The sequence below is a fragment of the Eptesicus fuscus genome, chromosome 7 (assembly GCF_027574615.1).
Source record: "Eptesicus fuscus isolate TK198812 chromosome 7, DD_ASM_mEF_20220401, whole genome shotgun sequence".
In the NCBI taxonomy this organism is placed as follows: domain Eukaryota; kingdom Metazoa; phylum Chordata; class Mammalia; order Chiroptera; family Vespertilionidae; genus Eptesicus; species Eptesicus fuscus.
In genome coordinates, this window is record NC_072479.1 from 82,261,431 (window position 1) to 82,284,701 (window position 23,271).

A 23,271-nucleotide genomic window follows, 5' to 3' on the forward strand; every position below is an offset into this window, starting at 1 on the left:
GGGGTGGCCATCTTGTGTGTTGGATTGATGGTCAATTTGCATATTACCTCTTTATTATATAGGATATCATATATATTAAATCACATATATATTCCACTTTCCTGATTGATGTCTATGTTTCGCAAATGTATTGCCATAGTCAAATAACACTGCAATTAATGTTTGTTCTTTCACATGATTCCCATAGTCAACATTCACAGAAATAGAATTCCTAAGTCAGAGTATATTTTTAAGGCTCTTGTCTAAATGTTTTTCAGAAAGGCTTTGCTCATTTATAATTTCAACAGCAGTTATATGAGTGCTCATGTAATATTACTCTGAAATATTTAATTTCATTATTCAGTTATTCTTTAATAATCGGAGAAAAATGTTACCTTGTTAGTATTAATATTTGTCAGTGAAATTATTTTATCATGGGGGGAGGAACCAAGATGGCGGCATAGTTAAACAACTAATCTGCTGCCTCACACAACAATTTCAAAAATACAACTAAAAGACAAAAACGTCTACCACCCAGAACCACAGGAAAGCTGGCTGAGTGGAAGATTTACAACTAAGAAGAGAAAGAAGCACAATTGCTGAAAAGCTGAGGTACGGAGGCACGCGAATCGGGCTGGCGGCGGGCGGCTGGGTGCGCGGCTTTTCTTCAACCCGCAGGGAGACAAGCTCCCGATCACTCTGAAATCCAGTTTCTGGGGACACTCGGGGGACCCAGGCACCTACGGGGAGAAGCTGGACTCTCGGCCATCGGGTAGGAAAGTGAGAGTGACTTTTGCAGTGGTGCGCCCAGCAATCATTGTTTACTGCGCGGGGCGCAGGGACTTGGAAACGTGGAAAGGCAGAGACAGCTGACGGCAGCCATCGCCGTTGGCCACGCCCCAGCCTAGTAACGCCCTGAGACCCCACCCAGCCCTGAGGCCCCACCCTGAGGCCCTGCCCCGCACATTCTACAAACCCGCCCAGGCTCCACACAGCGGCTTTTGCATATAAATGGCCTGTTCTGGAGCAGCTTAACCAACTGCAGCTCCAGTCAGACTGCTCCAAAACCGCCCAAGCAAAGGAGGAGAAAACTAGCCCTTGCTGTAGCTCCTGCTGGGGGACACACAGTACACAAGGGTACACCAAGAGTGTCCACCTCAAGTAACTGGGAGGCTGACCCGTTGAACCAATAGGACACCTAGTACACAAAACTACCCTACCAACTTAGGGAAGCAGAGAATATGAGAAGGCAAGGAAACAGATCACAAACCAAAGAAATGGAGGAGAACAAGCGACTGGACATAGAGTTCAAAACCACGGTTATAAGGTTTTTCAAGAATTTCATGGAAAAGGCCGATAAATTCAATGAGGTCCAACTAGAAATTAAACATACACTGACTGAGATAAAAAATATTATACAGAGACCCAAAAGCAGACTAGAGGATTGCAAGAATCAACTCAAAGATTTGGAATACAAAGAGGCCAAGGACACTCTTCCAGAGAAGCATGAAGAGAAGAGAATTCAGAAAGTTGAAGATAGTGTAAGAAGCCTCTGGGACAACTTCAAGCGAACCAACATCAGAATTATGGGGGTACCAGAAGAAGAGAGAGAGCAAGATGCTGAAAACCTATTTGAAGAAATAATGAACGAAAACTTCCCCCACCTGATGAAAGAAATAGACTTACAAGTCCAGGAAGCACACAGAACCCCAAACAAAAGGAATCCAAAGAGGACCACACCAAGACACATCATAATTAAAATGCCAAGAGCAAAAGACAAAGAGAGAATCTTACAAGCAGCAAGAGAAAAACAGTTCGTTACCTACAAGGGAGCTCCCATACGATTATCAGCTAATTTCTCAACAGAAACCATGCAGGCCAGACGGGAGTGGCAAGAAATATTCAAAGTGATGAATAGCAGGAACCTACAACCAAGACTACTCTACCCAGCAAAGTTATCATTCAGAATTGAAGGGCAGATAAAGAGCTTCACAGATAAGAAAAAGCTAAAGGAGTTCATCACCACCAAACCAGCATTATATGAAATGCTGAAAGGTATTCTTTAAAAAGAGGAAAAAGAAGAAGAAAGATAAAAATTATGAACAACAAATACATATCTATCAACAAGTGAATCTAAAAGTCAAGTGAATTAAAAATCTGAGGAACAGAATAAACTGGTGAACTTAATAGAATCAGGCATAGAATGGGAGTGGATTGATAATTCTCAGGGGGAAAGGGGTGTATGTGTGGGGAGTATGGGAAGAGACTGGACAAAAATCATACACCTATGGATAAGGACAGCGGGGGGGGGGGGGAGGTAAGGGAAGAGGGGGGGTAGGAACTGGGTGGTGGGGAGATATGTGGGGAAAAAGGAGAAACAATTGTAATCTGAACAATAAAGATTCATTAAAAAAAAAAAAGAAATTATTTTATCATTTGTACTGCTTACACAAACTGACTAAACACATATTTTGCCCAAATACATATTCATAGAAAATTTTAAATTAGAACAGAAAGAAAAAAACTAAAAAAATTATCACATCACCCCATGTAAAAACTTTATATTTCCTTTAAGTCTTTTACTAAGGCATAGATGCGATATTCAATTTATTTTTTATTTTTTATCTTCACCCGAGGATATGTTTATTGATTTTAGAGAGAGAAGATGAAGAAGGGGGGAGGGGGAGGGGAAAAGGGAGAGAGGGAAAGATGTGAGAGAAAAACATTGATCAGTTGCCTCCTGTATGTGCCCAGACCAGGGATCAAACCAGGAATCAACCCTTTTGGTATACAAGAAGAAACACCAACCAACTGACCCACCCAGCCAGGACAGTCAATTCTTTTTACTACTATTGCTACTGCAATTTTATATCAAATATATTTTCAAAAATTATAAATTAAGCTTCTGAATGTATTCATGAGGCCTAAGGAAGAGCTCCTCCAGAGAATTTCTTATATCTAATATAAACACATCACTTTAAAAAATAGTATTATCTATTTTTAAAGTTCCTTTCAGGAAGTAGTCACTTCTAAAGGAGACCCCAAACTTTCCAACTTATTTAAGTCCACTCACAAAGCCTAAAGAATCACCTGTGATTCCCAAAATGAAGATTTTCCTCAGGACTGAAGTTATTTATGATTAACACCCAAGAATAGAACAGCATGATTTTATATTCTTAATATGGATTTACCTTTCTGTAACTAAAATATTTCATGCAACTTTTTCAAGAAAGGTATGAGAAAAGGTGTTTTTTTTATACCCCAACTTATACAAGAATCTTTCATTTTTAATTTAGACTAGCTGGTGGGTATCCTATAAATTGCCTTGTATGTAACATAATACTATTTTTACTTAAAAATGAAAACTAATTAAAAAATTATTTTTTTAATTTCGTTTTTGTTTGTTATATATGAGGGAATGTCTAGAAGGATAAATACCAAAGTAAAAGTGGATACCTCTACAGACTAGGATCGGCAGACCATGAGGGAGAATATACAGAGAAGGACTTCATTTTCATGTCATATACATCTGTAGTATTCAAACACTTCTTAAAAAAGGATTTTATCACTTAAAAAAGTAAACGATTAGCAGAGAACGAAAACCAAAGTCTTGAACATGGACTCATCTTTTGTCATTTATTATTTTTAAAAAATCAAAGTTGTTTTAATCTAGGAAAATGAACAATTTTTTTTCTAAATTATAATTCTAAATATCTGCCATCATATGTCTAAGATTGGATTTCTATTTTGGCAAGTACTCTGTGAGATTTTTTTTTTTAAGGCTGTGAACAGCCCGGCTGGCATGGCTCAATGTTTGAGCATCGACCTATGAACCAAGAGATTATGGTTCGATGCCCAGTCAGGGCACATGTCCGAGTTGCAGGCTCGATCCCCAGTGTGGGGCATGCAGGAGGCAGCCGATCAAAGATTCTCCTCAACTCTGATATTTTTATCTCTCTCTCCCTTTTCCTTCCTCTCTGAAATCAATAACAACATATTTAAATAAAAATAAAATAAAGGCCACGAACATTTTTTTTTTTTAGTTCAGGACAGTCATATTCTGTTATTATGTATTTGATTACTACTTCTATTTCATTTGCCCTTGGTTTCCCCATTCGGGCATATCTATAATTTCTTAGTAATGGCATAATGGTAGCTATTTAAATATAAGTTGCACAACTGTTGGGATTCAGACACATTTGACCTTGTTTAGCAAAGTGGATTAGGAATAACTTACAACAAATATTACTTAATACTTATGAAAAGTGAGATGATGCCAGACTTTCTTTGGTGACTAAAAAAGTATTTAAGAAGTACTAAGTATATAATTTCTGAGGCTTAAACTGTGGGTTAAACTGTGTATATTATGGGTTAAACTGTGTATATCCAAATTTCATATACTACATCCGAAACCCAAGTATCTCAGAATGTGACCTTATTTGTAAGTAGGTAGTTGCAGAGGTAATTAGTTTATATAAGGTCATGCTGAAATAAGGGGGATCCTCAATCCAATATGACTGGTAGGTATCCTTATAAAAAGGGGAGATTTGGACACAGACACAAACAGGTACAGAGTCACATGAAGATAAAGCCAGAGATCAGGGTGATGAATTTGCAAGGCAAGGAACACTCATAACTGTCAATAAACAAACCATCAGAAACCAGAGGAGAAACATGGAACAGATTCTTCCTCATACCCCTCAGAAAGAACCAATCCTGCCAACACCTTGATATACAACTTTTAGCCTCCAGAACTATGAAACAACATGTTTCTGTTGTTTAAGCCACCCAGTTAATGGCACCATTTTTATGGCAGTCCGAGGAAACTAACAGAGGCTCCTCTTACTTCTAAAATTTAGAAGTTAGATATATTTTATTGACAAGTTCAAAAATGTACCACAAACAATGTTATAAAATGCATATACAATTCAAGTCAGTGTACAAACCTGTAGTTCAGTAAGAACTGTTTTATGCCTCTTATTACATTCGATCTTTTCCACTCGTGTTTTCAATTCTGCCAAAGTCTTATCAAATACAGCACACTGTAGCGCACGCAATTTTTCTTCCAGCAACCACTGTACAACCTAAAGAAAAGGAATCCAAAGAAATGCATATTCCTTTGTTACAGCAAAGAAGGCATTTCAGCAAGCACTGAACAGTAAATATTCCTAAGTACTATGTAAAACTAGGTTAATGAAAAAACCAGGCTGGGATCCATAACACAATGGATGGCCTGAAATCCTCCACTTCTACATATATAATATCCACTGAAAAAGAATATATCCAAAAAGTAGAAAATTTCCAGAGGGTGAAATTTAAAAATAATTTGAAATTGAAGTTTTAATATTTTCTTCCCATACACTCAATCATAATTTACAGGAAACAAATTAAAAAACAAGATTTTTAAATTTCTAATCTGTTCCAGATATTTTTGTGAGATACTTGTAGTGCACTACAAATTTTCTATAAAACATTTCTAAATGCGTACTCACAATTTCCATTTTTATCTCATTATGGACCCATAACAAAGAGTAAAGATGGTACATGTCTATAGATTATACTTGAATGACACTGTTCAAGAGGAGTAAACTCTCAATACACATAAAAGTTTTCAAAATTCTTTCACAGAGCTATCTTCATATTTCTAACAGCTCTATAAGAAATACTAAATGAACATTATTTATCTTCATATGACAAATAAAAAAAACTGGAAGAAAAACAGCTACTTTTCTTACTGCCTCACTATTCCTTTTCCTAGTATGGATATTTATATTTACCTTAGTGGAAGAATATTGGTCTAAAAACTAGATTATTTATAATTTTATCACTAAATTGATAAGAACTTGAAAAATTTTCACCCGAGTTGCATATTCCTCTTTTAAAAAGGAATTTGTCATAAGCATTGGTGAAAACATTTTGAAAAAATATTAAATAATGCATATTTTCAGTTCTATGTATAGTTTAGCAGATTGTGGGAATGTCAATATCTGTACTTGACTCTCTCCCTAGTCCTTGGAAAGCCTCGTCTCTACCATTTTTAATACTAAGTCTAAAGTACATAACAAAAATTTAGAATGTAGGGACTTATAACCATAAAACCAGCTTATTATAAAGATTAAAATAGTAACATATAAGACTGTTTCTATTACAATAAAGTTCAATTATAGCAGAAAAAAATAAAATCTGAAAACATTCAGTTTTGTTACTAAAGTAAATAAAAGACATAAGTCTCCCTTCCAATTTGATAATTACTACCATATCTAAAATAAAATATGTAGTTTAAAATTAAATTATTAAAGATAATAAGCTCAACCACTTTAAGTTCTCTTTTTCTGTGACCTGAATATTTTGGTAAAATACAAAACAAAATTTTCAAAAACCTAGAAAAATAAAGATGCTGGTGCTTTTTATTTAATATGATTTTCAATTTATAATCTATAACACCTTTTGTAGCTTCTGGTTAATATCTCCTTTGGCTGTAATCTTTACTTGAAATTCTGCCTCATATTCTTCTTCCATATATCGACGGCGTTTGGACTGTACATTGTCCATGTCCTCAGATTTAGAACGTTTTCTTCTGGAAAACTCAACTGAGGACAAAAAGCATAATGATCTGTCAGGTGTTTTTTATTATATATATCTTAATGCCAATTCCCCATCCTCAGCAAAATATTATTTCTAGCTATCACAATAGCATTATCAATCAATTCTTTTATGAATTACTTTTGAGATCAGAAAAATAAGACAGGTAGCTTTTAGCTTTCAACTTGAAATGATTTCCAATATGCTAAATAAGAATTTCCTCTAGGCTAAGCAATGTACACTGTAAATACAGAATATCTTATCATTGAAATCTTCCTATTAAGATGGAGAATCACTTAAAAATGTGAATATGAAATGAGAAGAAATAATCTTATACTGATTCCCATTGCCAAATATTATAATGAACACTAATCCTCTGACAATATACAATATTCAGTCTCATGTCACAGATTTTTAACAACTGTGCACAGCTCTAACTATTTAATTCTTCCTCCTCAGTAAATATTTCCCTCAGTAAATCTAGGAAAAAACTCCTACTTAAACATCAGCCTCAGGCAAGTAACATGATAAATGTTATTCTTTTTTTAAAAAATAATAGTCATTCTTAACATATCCCAATGAATTTCAAATATGTAAAAATAATAAAATTAATGACAATTATAAAAGTACTAGAGGCCCGGTGCACGAAATTCGTGCACTGGGGAGGGTGTCCCTCAGCCCAGCTTGCACCCTCTCTAATATGGGACCCCTCGGGGGATGTCCAACTGCAGGATTAGGCCCGATGTGGAATCGGGCCTAATCCTGCAGTTGGACATCCTTCTCACAATCTGGGACTGCTGGCTTCTAACCGCTCATCTACCTGCCTGATTGCCCCCTAACTGCTTCCTTGCTGGCCTGATTGACCCCTAACTGCTCCCCTGCTGGCCTGATCACCCCCAAGGCTTTTATTAATATAGATATGACCCTGCACAGAAAATTTTACTAACCCTGCTCTACAATAAGGGCTTGACGATTGAATCATTAGGACCAGACACCAAGATTTCCTTTCTTTGAATAGTGGAGGGAATACTTATCTTGTTTTTAAGTTGCCGGGAAATTAAAATGAGATAATGACTTAGAAAAGTATAAAAGCACCACATAAAGACAACTGTCTTTTTAATGAAGTGGCAAAATGAAAAACACTTTTTATTCTCCCCTTCCTTCCTTTACAGCTTTTATTTAAACTTTGAAATTTATAAAAATTTCACTCCAATTTTCATTTCTTTACATTCAACATTATTTTGTATTGGTTTCAGGTTTTATATTAGTTACAGAATAGTGGTTAGACAATCATATACTTTACAAAGTGTTCCCCGATATTTCTAGTACCCACCTGGCATCATACCATCATTACAACACTACTGACTATATTCCCTATTTAAGTGACAATGGGTTTACAGGTTCCTTTCAGTCTTTCTTTTGTGTTTTTTGTCCTTCCTTTTCTTTCTCACTTCTTCCCTCATTTTCTTTATACAGTATCTCAATTGGCCATCAAAGCTCAGTGAAGGCACTGGGACACGCTTCATCCATTTTACAGACCAGGAAACTGAGGCCAATTCCAGTTGGCTGTGGAACTTGACTCAGGAAGCCCTCAGAGCACACAGGAAGCCCTCAGAGCCATGCTCTTTGCGCTTCCTAAGGGGCAGCGGCCCAGCAAACAGAACAAACCTTCCAGTCAGGCTTCCCAGCCTCTTTCTCAAGCACCTCTTCATTGCGGATGCTCCACATTCTTTCCTCTCCCCCCATTCTTTACTGCCTCCCCTTCTCCGAAGCAGGTGGAAGGCTTCCCACTCACTGCCTAGGCATGCTCTGCTATGGGGCAGGGTGTAGCGAGCTTGCTTTTGGGTGAAGGCAGGAGCAGTAGTCACTGCCTCTGAAGTGTGAAGGCCGCCTGAGCGAGGCCCATTAGCACTAGGAGCTTCTCTGAATCACATCAGTCAGTCCAGTACCCTGCAGTGCAGTACCCCTTCACTGAGGTGGCTCCACCCCTCAACCCCCGCCTCAGGGGTGAGGGTCCTTGCCCCTCTGCCAGGAGTCCTTCCATGCCCCTTGATCCCTGGCTGGGCCCACCCACGTCTTGGGGGCACTGCAGAACCTCTGTCTCTCTGCAGATGAGGCAGATCCCTGCCCTAGGACTCCGCAAAGCTATGAATCTGTGGCAGGAGGCCTGGTCTGGGTCTCAGCAACCACATGCCTGCAATGTTCCCAGGGACCCTGGGAGGGGCTGGGCGAGTCCAACCACGTTCCCCCCGGGGTGGCGATCGCAGCCTGGACCCCCGGGAGCGCCTGGAACGGCCTCGCCACGACCCCCAGGGTGGCAATCGCCGCCCGGGACCCCCGGGAGCGCCTGGCTGGGCCCGGCCACGCCCCCCCGGGTGGCGATCGCCGCCCGGGACCCCCGGGAGCGCCTGGCTGGGCCCGGCCACGCCCCCCCAGGGTGGCGATCGCCGCCCGGGACCCCCGGGAGCGCCTGGACCCCTGGGAGCGCCTGGCTGGGCCTGGCCACGCCCCCCCAGGGTGGCGATCGCCGCCGGGGACCCCCGGGAGCACCTGGACCACCGGGAGTGCCTGGCTGGGCCCGGCCACGCCCCCCCAGGGTGGCGATCACCGCCTGGGACCCTGGAACTAAGAGGATTGGGCGCCGCCATCTTGGTCTTCTCAACGGCCGGATAAGCCACCCGGAGTCCCGCCCCCAGCCTCTCGCAGGCCCAATCATGGGCATAGCGGAGGTGCGGTCAATTTGCATGTTTCTCTATTATAAGGTAGGATATTTGGTAAAGAACATTCAAAGATCTTCACTTAGAAAATTTCTATTTCAAGTAGTGCTAATATTCATGAGCTCATAAGCAAATTTTAACTGGTTTCTTTTTCAATAGATAAAAAGTGGACCCCTGGTCAGGTGGCTCAATTGGTTAGAGTGAGTGTCACCCCATATACCAAATCGTTGTGTGTTCAATTCCCAGTCAAGGCACATGCTTAGGCTTCAGGTTCAATCCCCCGTCAGGGTGCGCATGGAAGGCAGGCTATCAATGTTTATCTCTCACATTGATGTTTCTCTTTCTCTTCCTCTTTCTCTCCCCCCACATCCCTTACTCTCTCTAAAAATCAATAAAAACATAACCTTGGGTGAGGATTTTAAAAAATTAAGTGAAAATACTAAAATCTTTACACTTATTCAAGGCAAATGCCCTTATGTGACCACACCTATCCCTCTCCACTTTACTCTCTATCCATATCTACGTGTGCCTATTTTCAAAATCCAGTTATACTCTATGACTTCACTTATAATCATAACTTCAAGTCATACACAGAGAGCAGTATGACGGGAAAGGTACAGAACCCAGGTTTCCTGACTTCTAGTCCAATGATCTTCCTATAAACTTAATGATACTCAGTCCCATCATTTCCCATGAAGTTTAAGAACCTTAAGCAGACTGAGACACAAACTTCCATTCACTAATATCACCCCAGAAAAAAATCTTTATAGTCCCATGCTTTAAACATAAATCTAAAACAATTAATCTCAAGACATTCAGACAGTACCTTAATATTAAGCTTAAAACTTTCTTATTGAACAAGAGAAAGTATAAATAAAATAAAATATTGAAGTTTATAAAATAATTAATCCTTTCAAAGATCCTTAGCCATCAACAAAATGATTTAACGGTGGCTTACTTAAATTGCAAAATTTCATAATCATCTCATGAACATAAAAAGTATAGTCCACAGTCTTCAAACTAAAATGAATGATTTACTATTTTTCAAACCAGTTCAGTTTTTTTATACATGCTTACTTTTCTTAGAAGGTCTTTCATCTTCATGTATTATTTGCTCTTCTTCCTCTGGTTTCCTGTCCTTTTCATTATTTTGTATCTCTGTAACAAAAAAGAGAACAGGAAACATTACTTCCATTAGAATTCATAACAGCACATAATAATTTACACTTTTGATGTAAATATCCAGTTAATAATTGTTTATGAAATCAGTCTCAAGATAGGAAATTTTAGAATTAAAAGGGAGCATGAACTGGTAGAAATGAATGACCAAGTCCACTTTCAAGTATTCCTACAAATTCATAATAATCTCTTAACATGGACAAAAATTAATAGTACATATTTTTTAAAATAAATACTCCTACTTAGTCATTTACTGTCAGCCACAGATTACTAAAATGTGTTAAGAACCACCATAAAGCAGTTAGACTCCTTACATTTAATTACTAAAACTAAATAAGGGATTGTGACTATTACAAACCACTGGCAAACTACTGCCAAAACATCTAATTATTTTGACCAGACAGGTTGAACCATTGTTATTCAATGGTTATGGGACAGTTCATAAAAGAGAAATGGAAAAGCTATCCTAAAAATAATTATCATTTTACTTAAAAGTAATAGCTACTTTGATAACAGTCCCAAAACCAAGCTAGGTGCTTAACATATATTATTTCATATCCTCAATATAATCTTACACAGATGAGAAAAGTAAGTTCAGATAAGTTATTTTCACTAGAGGAATCTAAAATACAACAATTAAAGAGTGCTACCCAAAAATATTGCTAAAAGTATCTATACAATTGCACTGCTATAACGAAATCCCAGAGGTACCACAAATAGCCTTTAGCCAATCAACCTATATCTCATCTACTAATCAATCATTAAATGAGAGAGAAGAACAAATCACAAATATGTTTGGGCTTCCATTTTATTCCCCTTTACATCACTGTAACTGGCTCCCCAGTCGCTTCAATAAGGCATGCTGTTTAATCATATTCTGCAACCAAAATAAAATAAGCAATCACAAGGTGCACTATATAAAAATTTTGATAGGGCATTTCTTAGGCAAATACCAGGGTTTTAATCCTAACAGGCCTGAGGGTAGGAAGTCAAGTTTAAAAATCTTAAAAGACCTTTTAAATGAAAATAGGCAAAGACCTGGATCACTGATGAACCTATTAAAGCTTACAAATACAATTTTCACACTAATAAAACAATAAAGCTGTAAAACAAAGCAAAATAAAACAAACAAAAAAATTAGCACAGTATATATAGAGTATAAACTATTTTTAAACTTTAAAATAAATGAGTATTAGAATATTAACTTTCCATTTATCACCCTATGCTCATTAGAAATGTTTTTAAGATCTCATGCCTCAATCCCAGTTTCAATTACCGTATTTTCCAGCACATAAGACCCCCAACTTTTGAGAAGATTTTCCTGGGTTAAAAAGTCGTCTTATACGCCGAAAAATACGGTAAATGAAAATTTATTTTGCTTCCTTGTAGGCTACAAACTTGTTACAAAGCATTTTTCTATATATAGTAGCATTTAGTTTTCCAAATATCTCTGATTTTAATACTGAAAATGATGACTCCTGAGTTTCCTAGTCCCCAGTTTTCAGACACACGAGTAACTGGGTTGTTTGAAATGAAGGTTTATAGTCTTTGTTGAGCAAATCATCTTATCACCCAAAGAACAAAATTAGCCATGGCTCCAATTAGGGTAACTGCAACTCAAATAACCTAGAACACAGCAGAGGCAATTGGCCTGGTTTGGTCTGCCTCTTTTATGCATATATTAGCTCCCTCTTGTTTTATAGGTATATCAAGCTTAGCTTAAGATTCTTTTATTTTACTCAAAAACCTCCTCCTATCACCTAATTTCCATTTTCCAGATATGCTTAGAAGATATGACTGGATTCTCAACACTTAAAATACTTGTTAGGATTTTAGAATAGACATATAAAATTAAAATTTATACTCTAGTTTTATTTAATGGAAAGAACTCTAGATAAGAAAAAATGGTATTAACAGATTCTACAGAAAGGAGTAAGGCCCTTTATTTCTTTAATTTTTTGTTCCTAAAGTTTCAAGAGAATTTGAGTGTACCTCCTTCAACCCAGAATAATAAACAAAGGCCCATGTACATACATTTTTATATATAATTTAAAGTAGTTCCTGAGATTTCTGAAACTTATCTGAATGCTTAAAACTGCCTTCATTCACAGATAGGTTCTGCTATAATTCTTCTGGTATTGAGTGTAGCCTCATTACAAACGGCCATGTTTTAATAAACAGTTCTAAGTGTGGGATTCTTTCAATCAGACTAGACCAGCAATTTTCAACCAGTGTGGTGCAGCATACTAGTGTACTAAGAATTTTTAAAACATGCAATATCTGCCCTGGCTGGTATGAACAGTGATTAGACTCTAACCATTAGAGAGTAAACACACAGACAGAAGGATCCCGAGTTTAATTCATTGTCAATGGCACATACCTGGGTTGCAGATTCAATCCCCACCCCAGTTGGCATTTGGGAGGCAACCAATCCATGTGTCTCACATATGGATATTTCTCCCTCCCTCTCTCCCTCCCCCGCCTCCCTTTCTCCCTTCCTTCCTCTCCCCTCCTTCCCTCCCTTTCTCCCAATCTAAAATTCAATGGGGAAAATATCCTCGGGTGAGGATTAACAAAAAAAAACAACAAACAAACACGCAATACCTGACTATTTAGTCAGGGGTACTGACCTCTTTCCCCTTAGATTGTCAAATTAAAAAAATGACAACAGCCAACACAATAGCCGTCCATCATAAATAAATCAAAATTATACCTGTTTTTATTGTTACATTGACAAAAAATATAATATATATTTTGGTATGGCACAGAATTTTAGTGTTTATGTGTGCCATGAGATGAAAAATCCCTGGACTAGACAGTAAGCTCCTTAGGAGCAGGTACCACATCTTATAACTTTAGTAATCCTAAAAATCTATGAGAAAAGAGCTGAGACAAAATTTTTAATATCTATCTGATAACCATCTAAACTAATAAAAGGGTAATATGCAAATTGGTCACAACGCCCTCACAGTAATGACCGAAAAGCAGGTTGCGTGGGGCAACCAGGCCGGCAGGGGGTTAGTGAGGGACAATCAAACGACTAAACAGCAGGCTGCGTGGGTTGACCAGGCTGGCAGGAGGGTTAGCGAGGGACGACAAAATGACTAAACAAGCAGGCTGCGTGGGGCAACCAGGCTGGCAGGGGGAGCAGTTGGGGGCAACTAGGCCAGCAGGGGGGCAATTGGGAGCAACCAGGCTGGCAGGGGGGCAGTTGGGGGTGACCAGGCCGGCATGGGGGGCAGTGAGGGGCGACCAGGCTGGCAGAGGGGGGCAGTGAGAGGTGACAAGGCCAGTGGGGGGGACAGTGAGAGGTGACAAAGCCAGTGGGGGGCAGTTGAGGGTGACCAGGCCGGCAGGGGGGCAGTTAGGGGCGATCAGGCAGGCAGGCAGGTGAGCAATTAGGAGCCAGCAGTCCCAGACTGTGAGAGGGATGTCCAATCGGGCCTAAGCCAGCAGTCAGACATCCCCCAAGGGGTCCCAGATTGGAGAGGGTGCAGGCTGGGCTGAAGGGACCCCCCTCCCATGCATGAATTTCATGCACCGGGCTTCTAGTTATTTTAATAAGATTCCATTAAATAAAGGTAGAAAAGGTATGTTATAGATGATTAAAAGAGAATTTATATCAGGAAATTAAATTTCCCATTTTCAGAATTACTTTCTATAGAACTTTACTCCAAGAAAATATAGACAAAACTGTTGCCTTGGATCAAGGTTTGGCAAACATTTTTTTATTTAATCAATGACCAAAATAAAAAAGTAAATAGAAGGGTCTGGCTATATCCCAATATAACTTTATTGACAAAAACACACAAGACCTAAGGGCCATAATTTGCCAATCCTCTGCCTTAGATTATTGGCTCTGTAAAAACATTTAAAACAAAACAAAAAATTTCTTTCCAAAATGGCAGCAGAGTAAGTGGAAACTACACTGACATGCTCCCAGGACCAAACTGGAATTACAACTAAAATAAAGAAACACCGCCAAAACCGGTTTGGCTCAGTGGATAGAGCGTCGGCCTGCGGACTGGGGATTCCTGGGTTCGATTCTGGTCAAGGGCATGTACCTTGGTTGCGGGCACATCCCCAGTAGGGGGTGTGCAGGAGGCAGCTGGTCGATGTTTCTCTCTCATCGATGTTTCTAGCTTTCTATCCCTCTCCCTGCCTCTCTGTAAAAAATCAATAAAATATATTTTAAAAATAAATAAATAAATAAATAATAAAATAAACACCATCCTGAAAAATCAACTGAAGACCAGCTGGAGAGAACCTTGATAACCAAGGACGGAGAGTGGAGACTGCTTAGAGACTTGTAGGAAGTGCAAAGGTGCAAAAGGGCTGTCCAGGATTCCACAGACAGCAGTTGAAGTTCCAGAGGGATATCTCAGCTGTGGGGCATTCCCACTGAGAAATCTGGGGTCTAAATCTCAAGCTAGGCCACCCAGCCCAGAGCACCAGAACTGAGAAAGGTGCCCATATAACATCTGGCTGTGAAAAGCAGCACAGTTCAGATGGCTGGAAATGCAGGCACCCACTTAAAGGGCTAATGCACAAAATTTGTTGCGTAGCCACTAACCTTGGGGTTCAATCCTCATCCTATACAATAAAAGGCTAATATGCAAATCGACCGAACGGCAGAATGAACGGTTGCTGTGACGCACACTGACCACCAGGGTGCAGACGCACAACACAGGAGCTGCACCCTGGTGGTCAGTGTACACCCACAGGGGGAGCACCGCTCAGCCAGAAGCCAGGCTCATGGCTGGCGAGCACAACATCAGTGGCAGGAGCCTCTCCCACCTCCATGGCAGCTCAAAGAATGTTCAATTGACACCTAAGGGGAGCGGGCCTAAGCCATTAATCAGACATCCCCCAAGGGCTCCCAGACTATGAGAAAATGCAGGCCAGGCTGATGGACTCCCTGAGTGCACTGGGCCTCTAGTCTTTGATAAAACCTCTTAGCAAACTAGGAATAAAGGGATCAGACTTTAACATAATAAAGGCCATAGATGGCAACCTACAGCCAACATCATACTCAATGGGCAAAAACTAAAGCCATTTCCGCTAGGAACAGGAACAAGACAGGGATGCCTACTTCCACCACTCTTATTCAACATAGTACTGGAAGTGATCAGACAAGAAAGAATAAAAAGCATCCAAATTGGAAAGAAGGAAGTAAATCTCTCATTATTTACAGATACATGATATTATACATAGAAAACCGTAAAGACTCCACCAAAAAACTACTAGATTTAAATGAATTTAGCAATGTAGCTGGATACAAAATTAACACCCAGAAATCAATGGCATTTTTATACACCAATAATGAATTCTCAGAAAGAGAAATTAAACAAGCAATCCCAATTACCATTGGAACAAAAAAGTTAAGATACTTAGGAATAAATTTAACCAACAAGGTAAAAGACTTGCACTCAGAAAACTACAGGACATTGAAAAAAAGACATAGAGGAAGATATAACCAAGTGGAAGAAAATACCATGTTCATGGGTTGGTAGAAGTAACACCATTAAAATGTCCATACTACCCAAAGCAACAGATTCAACACAATCTCTATTAAATTATCAATGGCATAATTCACAGATCTAGAACAAATACTCCAAAAATTTATATGGAACCAAAAAGACCCCGAATAGCCGCAGCAATCTTGAGAAAGAAAAACTAAGTTGGAAGGATTACAATACCAAATATCAAGTTATACTATAAAATCACTGTAATTAACACAGGCTGGTACTGACACAAAAACAAACACATAGATCAGTGGAACAGAACAGAGACCTCAAAAATCAATTAACATTAGACAAAGAGGCAAGAGCATACAATGGAGTCAAGACAGTGTCTTCAATATATGGTGCTGGGAAAATTGGACAGACACATGCAAAAAAAATGAAATTACAGCACCAACTTACATCATACACAAGAAAAAAATCAAAATGGATGTGAAAATGAATGTGAAACCATACAAATCCTAGAAGAAACCATAAGCAGCAAAATCTCAGACATCTCTTATAGCAATATATTTGAAGATACATCTAGGGCAAAGGAAACTAAGGAGAAAATAAACAAATGGGACTACATCTGCATAGCAAAAGAAACCATCAACAAAATGCAAAGGAAGCCCATTGTATGGGAGAACATATTTGGCTTGATACATCTAATAAAGGGTTAATATCCAAAACAGATAATGAACTCAGACAATTTAACAAAGGGAAGACAAGCAAAATAATTAAAAAGTAGGCATAAAACCTGAATAGACATTTTTCCGAAGAGGACACACAGATGGCCAAGAGACATAAGAAAAAATGCTCAAAATCACTAATCATCAGAGAGGTGCAAATTAAAATGACAATGAGGAAAACCAAGATGGCTGCATAGGTAATCACCTATACTTGCTGCCTCTCACAACCACATCAAAACCACAACAAAACGGCAGAACAACCACCACCCAGAACAGCGGGAAAGCTGTCCAAGTGAAAGTTCCACAACTAGAGAGGTGAAGAAAGCGCACTGAGACCGGTAAGAGGTGCAGAGGCATGGAAAGTGCTGGCACCTGTATGTGCTGCTCTTTAAACCAGGAGATACAAGATCCCGCTTACTCTGAACTCCAGTTCCAGGCGAGACTCTGGGGGAACCAGGCACATACAGGGAGAAACTGGACTGTCTGGCATCAGGACAGGAACACGAGGGCGGCTCACTCTTAGAAGTGCTCACAGAGATCATTGTTCCTGCATGGGGGCGTAGGACGCAGAGAACCGAGGACTTCTCTGGTTCAGGGCAGCCATTGCTGTTTGCTCCACCCTAGCGATTCCCAGAGACCCTAGACCCTGCCTCACCCAATTTACAACCCCACCCAAGCTGTGCACATTGGCTTCTGCATATGAATGGCCTGTCCCTAAAACAAACTGCAGTTGGGTCAGAGAACCTGAGAGATTCCAAAAGAAGGCCCACTGCCTGGCAGCAGCAGTGGCCTTGTTTCACAGCTGGGCTTCGTCTGGGCACTTCCAAAACCAATACAAAGATGAGGAATCTGCAGATGTCTCTGTAGCTCCTGCTGGACAGCCCCAGAAAGTGGCTGACCTTGCACCTCCTTTGATATCCAAGAGCCAGTGTACCGTACCCAGTGGTCAGAATGAGACCATACCAGATTACAGCTTTTCACATCCATAAGAGACACACTCAAGGGGCAGACTCAGTGAATACCAAAGCCCCACTGAAGCAAGTCCTGCCCCATAAGGGTATTTCCTGTGCAACAGATCTTCCAGTGTAGATACAGCTGGTCATCACAGCCAATTGGCCTGGAGGTCAATTCCTCCCAGTGATTCCAATGGCAATCAAGGGTTAACTACAGCAAGACTGTGCAAACAACCCAAGAGCGTCCACCTAAGGTGACTGGGGAGGCTGAGCCACTGGGCCCTATAGGACACCAACCACACAAGGCCACTCTATCAACTCAAGGAGACTTAGCAACTACCCAGTACATAGAAACAAACACAGGGAAGCAGCCAAAATGTGGAAACAAAGAAACAAGTCAAAAATGAAAGAAATGGATGAAAGCAAAATACTGGATCTAGAGCTCAAAACCATGGTTATAAGGTTACTCAAGAATCTTCTAGAAACCTCTGAGAAATTTAGTGAGACCCTCAAGGATATGAAAACGGAGCAATCAGAAATTAAGCATACACTGACTGAAGTAAAGAATAAACTGAGATCCAACATCAGACTAGAGGATCGTAAGAATCAAGTCAAAGATTTGAAATACGAAGAAGCAAAAAACACCCCACCAGAAAGAAAAAAGAATCCAAAAATATGAAGATAGTGTAAGGAGCCTCTGGGACAACTTCAAGCATACCAACTCCAGAATTATGGGGGTGCCAGAAGAAGAGAGAGAGCAAGACGCTGAAAACCTATTTGAAGAAATAATGACAGAAAACTTCCCCTACCTCGTGAAAGAAATAGACTTACAAGTCCAGGAAGCACAGAGATCTCCAAAAAGAGGAATCGAAAGAGGACCACACCAAGACACATCATAATTAAAATGCCAAGAGCAAAAGACAAAGAGAGAATATTAAAAGCAGCAAGAGAAAAACAGTTAATTACCTACAAGGGAGCACCCATACGACTGTCAGCTGATTTCTCAACAGAAACTATGCAGGCCAGAAGGGAGTGGCAAGAAATATACTAAGTGATGAATAGCAAGAACCTACAACCAAGATTACTCTACTCAGCAAAGCTATCATTCAGAATTGAAGGTCAGATAAAGAGCTTCACAGACAAGAAAAAGCTAAAGGAGTTCATCACCACCAAACCAGTATTATATGAAATGCTGAAGGGTATTTCTAAGAAGAGGAAGAAAAAGGTAAAGGTAAAAATTATGAACAACAAAGTGACAACAAATACATATCTATCAACAACTGAACCTAAAAATCAAGTGAATAAAAAATCTGAAGAACAGAATAAACTGGTGAATATAATAGAATCAGGGGCCTAAAAAGGGAGTGGACTGACAATTCTCAGGGGAAAGGGGGTGTGGAGGTACGGGAAGAAATTGGACAAAAATCTTATACCTATGGATGAGGACAATGGGGGGTTAAGGGCATGGGGTGGGTTGGGAACCAGGTGGAGGGGAGCTATGGGGGGGAAAAAGAGGAACAACTGTAATAATCTGAACAATAAAGATTTATTTTAAAAAAATGACAATGAGGTATCACCTCATTCCTGTCAGAAGAGCTACCATCAATAAATCAACAAATGACAAGTGCTGGAGAGAATGTAGAGAAAAGGGAACACTAATACACTGCTGGTGGGAATGCAGACTGGTGCAGTCATTATGGAAAACAGTATGGAGTTTCCTCAAATAATTAAATATGGAACTGCGATTTGACCCAGTGATTCCACTTCTAGGAATATATTCTAAGAAACCCAAAACACCAATCACAAAGAATGTACACACCCCTATATTCATAGGAGTACAATTTATAATAGCTAAGATCTGAAAACAGCCCAAGTGCCTATCAGTAGATGAGTAGATAAAAAAGCTGTGGTACATTTATACCATGGAATACTATGTAGCAGTAAAAAAGAAGGATCTCTTACCCTTTGAGACAGCATGGAGGGACCTGGAGAGTATTATGCTAAGTGAAATAAGCCAGTCAGAGAAAGACAAGTATCACATGATCACACTCATATGTGGAATCTAATGAACAAAAACTGTTGAACAAAACAGATCCAGAGACATATAAGCATGAAACAGACTGTTGAATGCCAGAGGGAAGGCGAGGTGGGAAGAGATCAACCAAAAAACTTGTGTGCATATATGCTATCAGAATGCTTTAGCCTTAGAACCAAGGTCCTCCATGAAATACTTCTTTTAGCACCAATTATTCATTCATTCCACAAACATTTACTGAGCACTTATTATAACTCAAGAAGTATTTTGGCTTTATGGTAGTGGCTTAGCATAGGAATAAAAGCAGTGAAGATGGATTCTAGATCTATTCTGAAGGTAAAGCCAACAGGATTTCCTGATGGACTGGATATGTGATAAGAAGGAAAAAGAATGGCTCCAAGGTTTCTGGGCTGAGCAGTAAGGACAAAGCTGACAATAAAAGTAATAATCTTTCTTAAAATCCCTATAGATAGGGAAAGGCAAGTGCTTTCCTGAATATATCTTATATTCTCCTGTAAACACCCAGAATATCAATTTAACATAATTACTATATTTATAGCCTTGTATTTAATGCCCTATGTTTTAATTATTGTCTTCAGCCTGAGGGCAAATACTAAATTTTATCTTTAAATCCTCAGAATCATAAAGAGCCTGGCTTGTCACTATCTAGGTTTGCCAAATGAATAAATGCTCTTTAGAAATAAAGTCATCATTTAATAATAGAAAATCTCTATCTCCAAAACCTGGTATAATATATTGGGGAGGAGGAGGGAAATCTGTATCTCCGAGTCCTGCCTCATGTTTTCATTCTTTGAACAAACTAGGAACCAGAGGCTGTGTTTCATGCTATAAAGTCACTCCTCTCAGAAAGCTCTAACAGCCCTGGGCAAGGTATTAATAAAAATTATTTTAAAATTTTAAAGAACACTCTAACAGAATGCAATAGAACACAAAGGGAGCAACTTCTGAAAGGAACTAAGAAAGTTTCATATATGAATATTTGAGTTTGACCACAAAAGCAAGTGAGATTTTTCTCATCTCTCCTTTTTCTCTAGAGATTTAGGTTATAGAGATCATTCAGAAGATGAGAGGGAAGAAAGAAGATTGGGTAAAATCAAGAGGGCTGCAGAAACAAATGGATGAGGTCTTCATCAAATAGAAAACCAGGTTTCAAGGTTTCTGAACACTTTCAGCAATGGTGGTGTCATTCCCCAAAGAATATTAAAAGAAATCAGATGTTAATGGGAAAATTAATTGTAAAATGTGATCTGTAACACTTGAAGGAAATAAACTAGTAGGTTTTTATATTCTAAGTTATATGGTTGCTAAGTGATAGCAAGAACAATTCCTAGGACTTTGATCAAGTATGCACTGACTTGAAATTGTTGTCTCATAGTGTTACCTTATCTCTCTTCCTAAACATAAATACCTTAGGGGCAAGGGGCTTATTTTCTTCTTACTTTAGCTCCCTTAGCGCTTCACACAATGCCATTCAGAGTGGATACTTTGTAATTCTGAATTCTGTGAAGTTAAGAATCTATCAAGTTAAGAGATCATTCTAGCCACCATCATTCTCAACTTTCTCTACAACTAAAATATAGATCTTTATGAGAATTTTTTAAGTTTATTAAAGCTAATCAAAAATTTTAATGTAAATAATATGCTAACCTGGAGAGCATGACTCATTTTGTGACATAGCTTCAGACTCATCTTTTTCACCTGAAATATCCTCTTCATCAGACAGGACCAAAAAGGCTTCTTTTGGCAAACTCTCACTACTTTCTTGTTTAGATGGTGAACCAAAAGAACTTTCCATCTTCTCTTCCAAATCTGGATTTGTTTCATCAATTGGAAGAAGACAAGTTTTAGAAAAGCAAGTAAGTTCATCTTCAGCAGGTGCAAGCTTTTCTAAAATAGGAATAATTTCATCTGTCTCCATAGAATCTGTATTTTCTAATATATTCTCATTTTTGTCATCTTTTATAACATTTTCACTAATGGTTTCTGCAAGGTCTGTAGAATTTTCACCTTCATTCTTTTCACTTTGGTCAATTTCCATACTGCTAGATATATCCTCCTCTCCAGGAACAGGTTCTGTGACAGCATCTTCCTCTACCTTTTTATTTTCAGGAGGTGGAGCTGAACAAACAATTGTATCACCTGCTTCTAGAGTTTCTTCAGAAGCATCAATATTACTATCAGCTTTTTTACTCTCTTCAAATGAGAAAATTTCATCTAACTTTTCATCATCCCCATTTTGTTCAAGAAAATCATCACCTTTATTGCTACTAGGTTCTGTATTGTCAGTGTCAGGAACTGGTACACAAACTGGTACAGAACTTATTTCAAAAGTGGAATCAAAGGCTGATTCAGAAGTTGGTTTATCAGCAGTCGGTTCATCAGGGATCAGATCACCAGAGGCCAGATCACCAGAGACCTGATCACCAGAGGTCAGATCATCGCAGGCTGGACCACCAGAAGCCAGATCACCAGAAGCTGCATCATCAGAGGCCAGTGTTCCAGAGGCTGGATCATCAGAAGCTGAATTATCAGAGACTGGATCACTGGAGATTGGTTCACTGGAAACCAGTTCACCAGGGACTGGTTCACTGGAGACCAGTTCACCAGAGACTGGCTCCCCAGACATCAGTTCACCAGAGACCAGCTCAATGGAGTGTTGACCTGCAGCCATATCTGAGTTTTCAGTAAAGACCCGCTTATCAGAGACCGTTTCACCAGAGGCAGGATCACCAGAGGCAGGATCACTAGAGGCAGGCTCATCAGAGGCAGGCTCATCAGAGGTTGGAACACCAGAGGTGGGATCACTAGAGGTGGGATCACTAGAGGTGGGATCATCAGAGGTTAGTACTTCAGAGACCATATCTCCAGAGGCTGGCAGATCTCCAGTAGCCAAATCACCTGAAGGTGGATCACCAGGAGCAGGTTCAGTGGTCACTTTAGAGTTTAGTTCAGAAGTTTTACTACTAGGAGACAAAGATTCATACTTTAAATCATCATCTGGATTGTTTTTTACATTAACATTTAAGATACAAGGTGTTTCTTTCCATTCTGATTTACTTTTCTCAGGATTAAAACAAAGTTCTTCAAGGCCATTCACCTCATCCTTGTCATTAATATAATCCATATTCTCCAAAGGTGAGGTTGGGTCCACATCTCCATTTTCATGATTGCCATTTAACAGCTTGACATCAGTTTTCAACAGTTCTTCTTTGACCTTGTACACTGCATCCAGTTGTTGACGATCACTCACTCTCATTGTTTTTCGAGCCTTAAAGACTTTTTTCTGAGGTTCTTCTATACTATCCATTTTGAATCTTTAAAAAGAAAGAGAGAGACAGAGTTTAATAATTGAAACAAGAGAACCAAGATGGCGTAGGTAAACGCCAGTACTCACCACCTCCCATAACCACATCAAAATTACAACTAAAATACAGAATCACCATCATTCAGAACCACCTGAAATCTGGTTGAATGGAAGTCCTAGAACTAAAGAAGTAAAGAAGAATGTACATCAAGACTGGTAGGAGGGGCGGAGGTATGGACCGGGCTGGTCCAACACTCACATGTGGCATTTTTGTCATCAGAGAGATATCTAGGCAGCAGAGGTCTCCT

At 39.3% G+C, this 23,271-nt stretch overlaps 1 protein-coding gene across 2 annotated transcripts in view; it reads right to left on the bottom strand.

Annotated features, from left to right (window-relative positions):
• Positions 1-23,271, bottom strand: part of ATF7IP (activating transcription factor 7 interacting protein) — a 119,609-nt gene that overhangs the window by 48,317 nt on the left and 48,021 nt on the right. For both annotated transcript variants that reach the window (XM_054719254.1, XM_028143969.2), the window contains exons 2-5: positions 21,307-22,973; positions 10,356-10,436; positions 6,424-6,569; positions 4,926-5,063 (exon numbers count right to left, since the gene is read on the bottom strand). In XM_054719254.1, coding sequence (XP_054575229.1) covers positions 4,926-5,063; positions 6,424-6,569; positions 10,356-10,436; positions 21,307-22,966 — 2,025 coding nt within the window. In that variant the 5' untranslated portion in view covers positions 22,967-22,973. The remainder of the gene's footprint in view (positions 1-4,925; positions 5,064-6,423; positions 6,570-10,355; positions 10,437-21,306; positions 22,974-23,271) is intronic.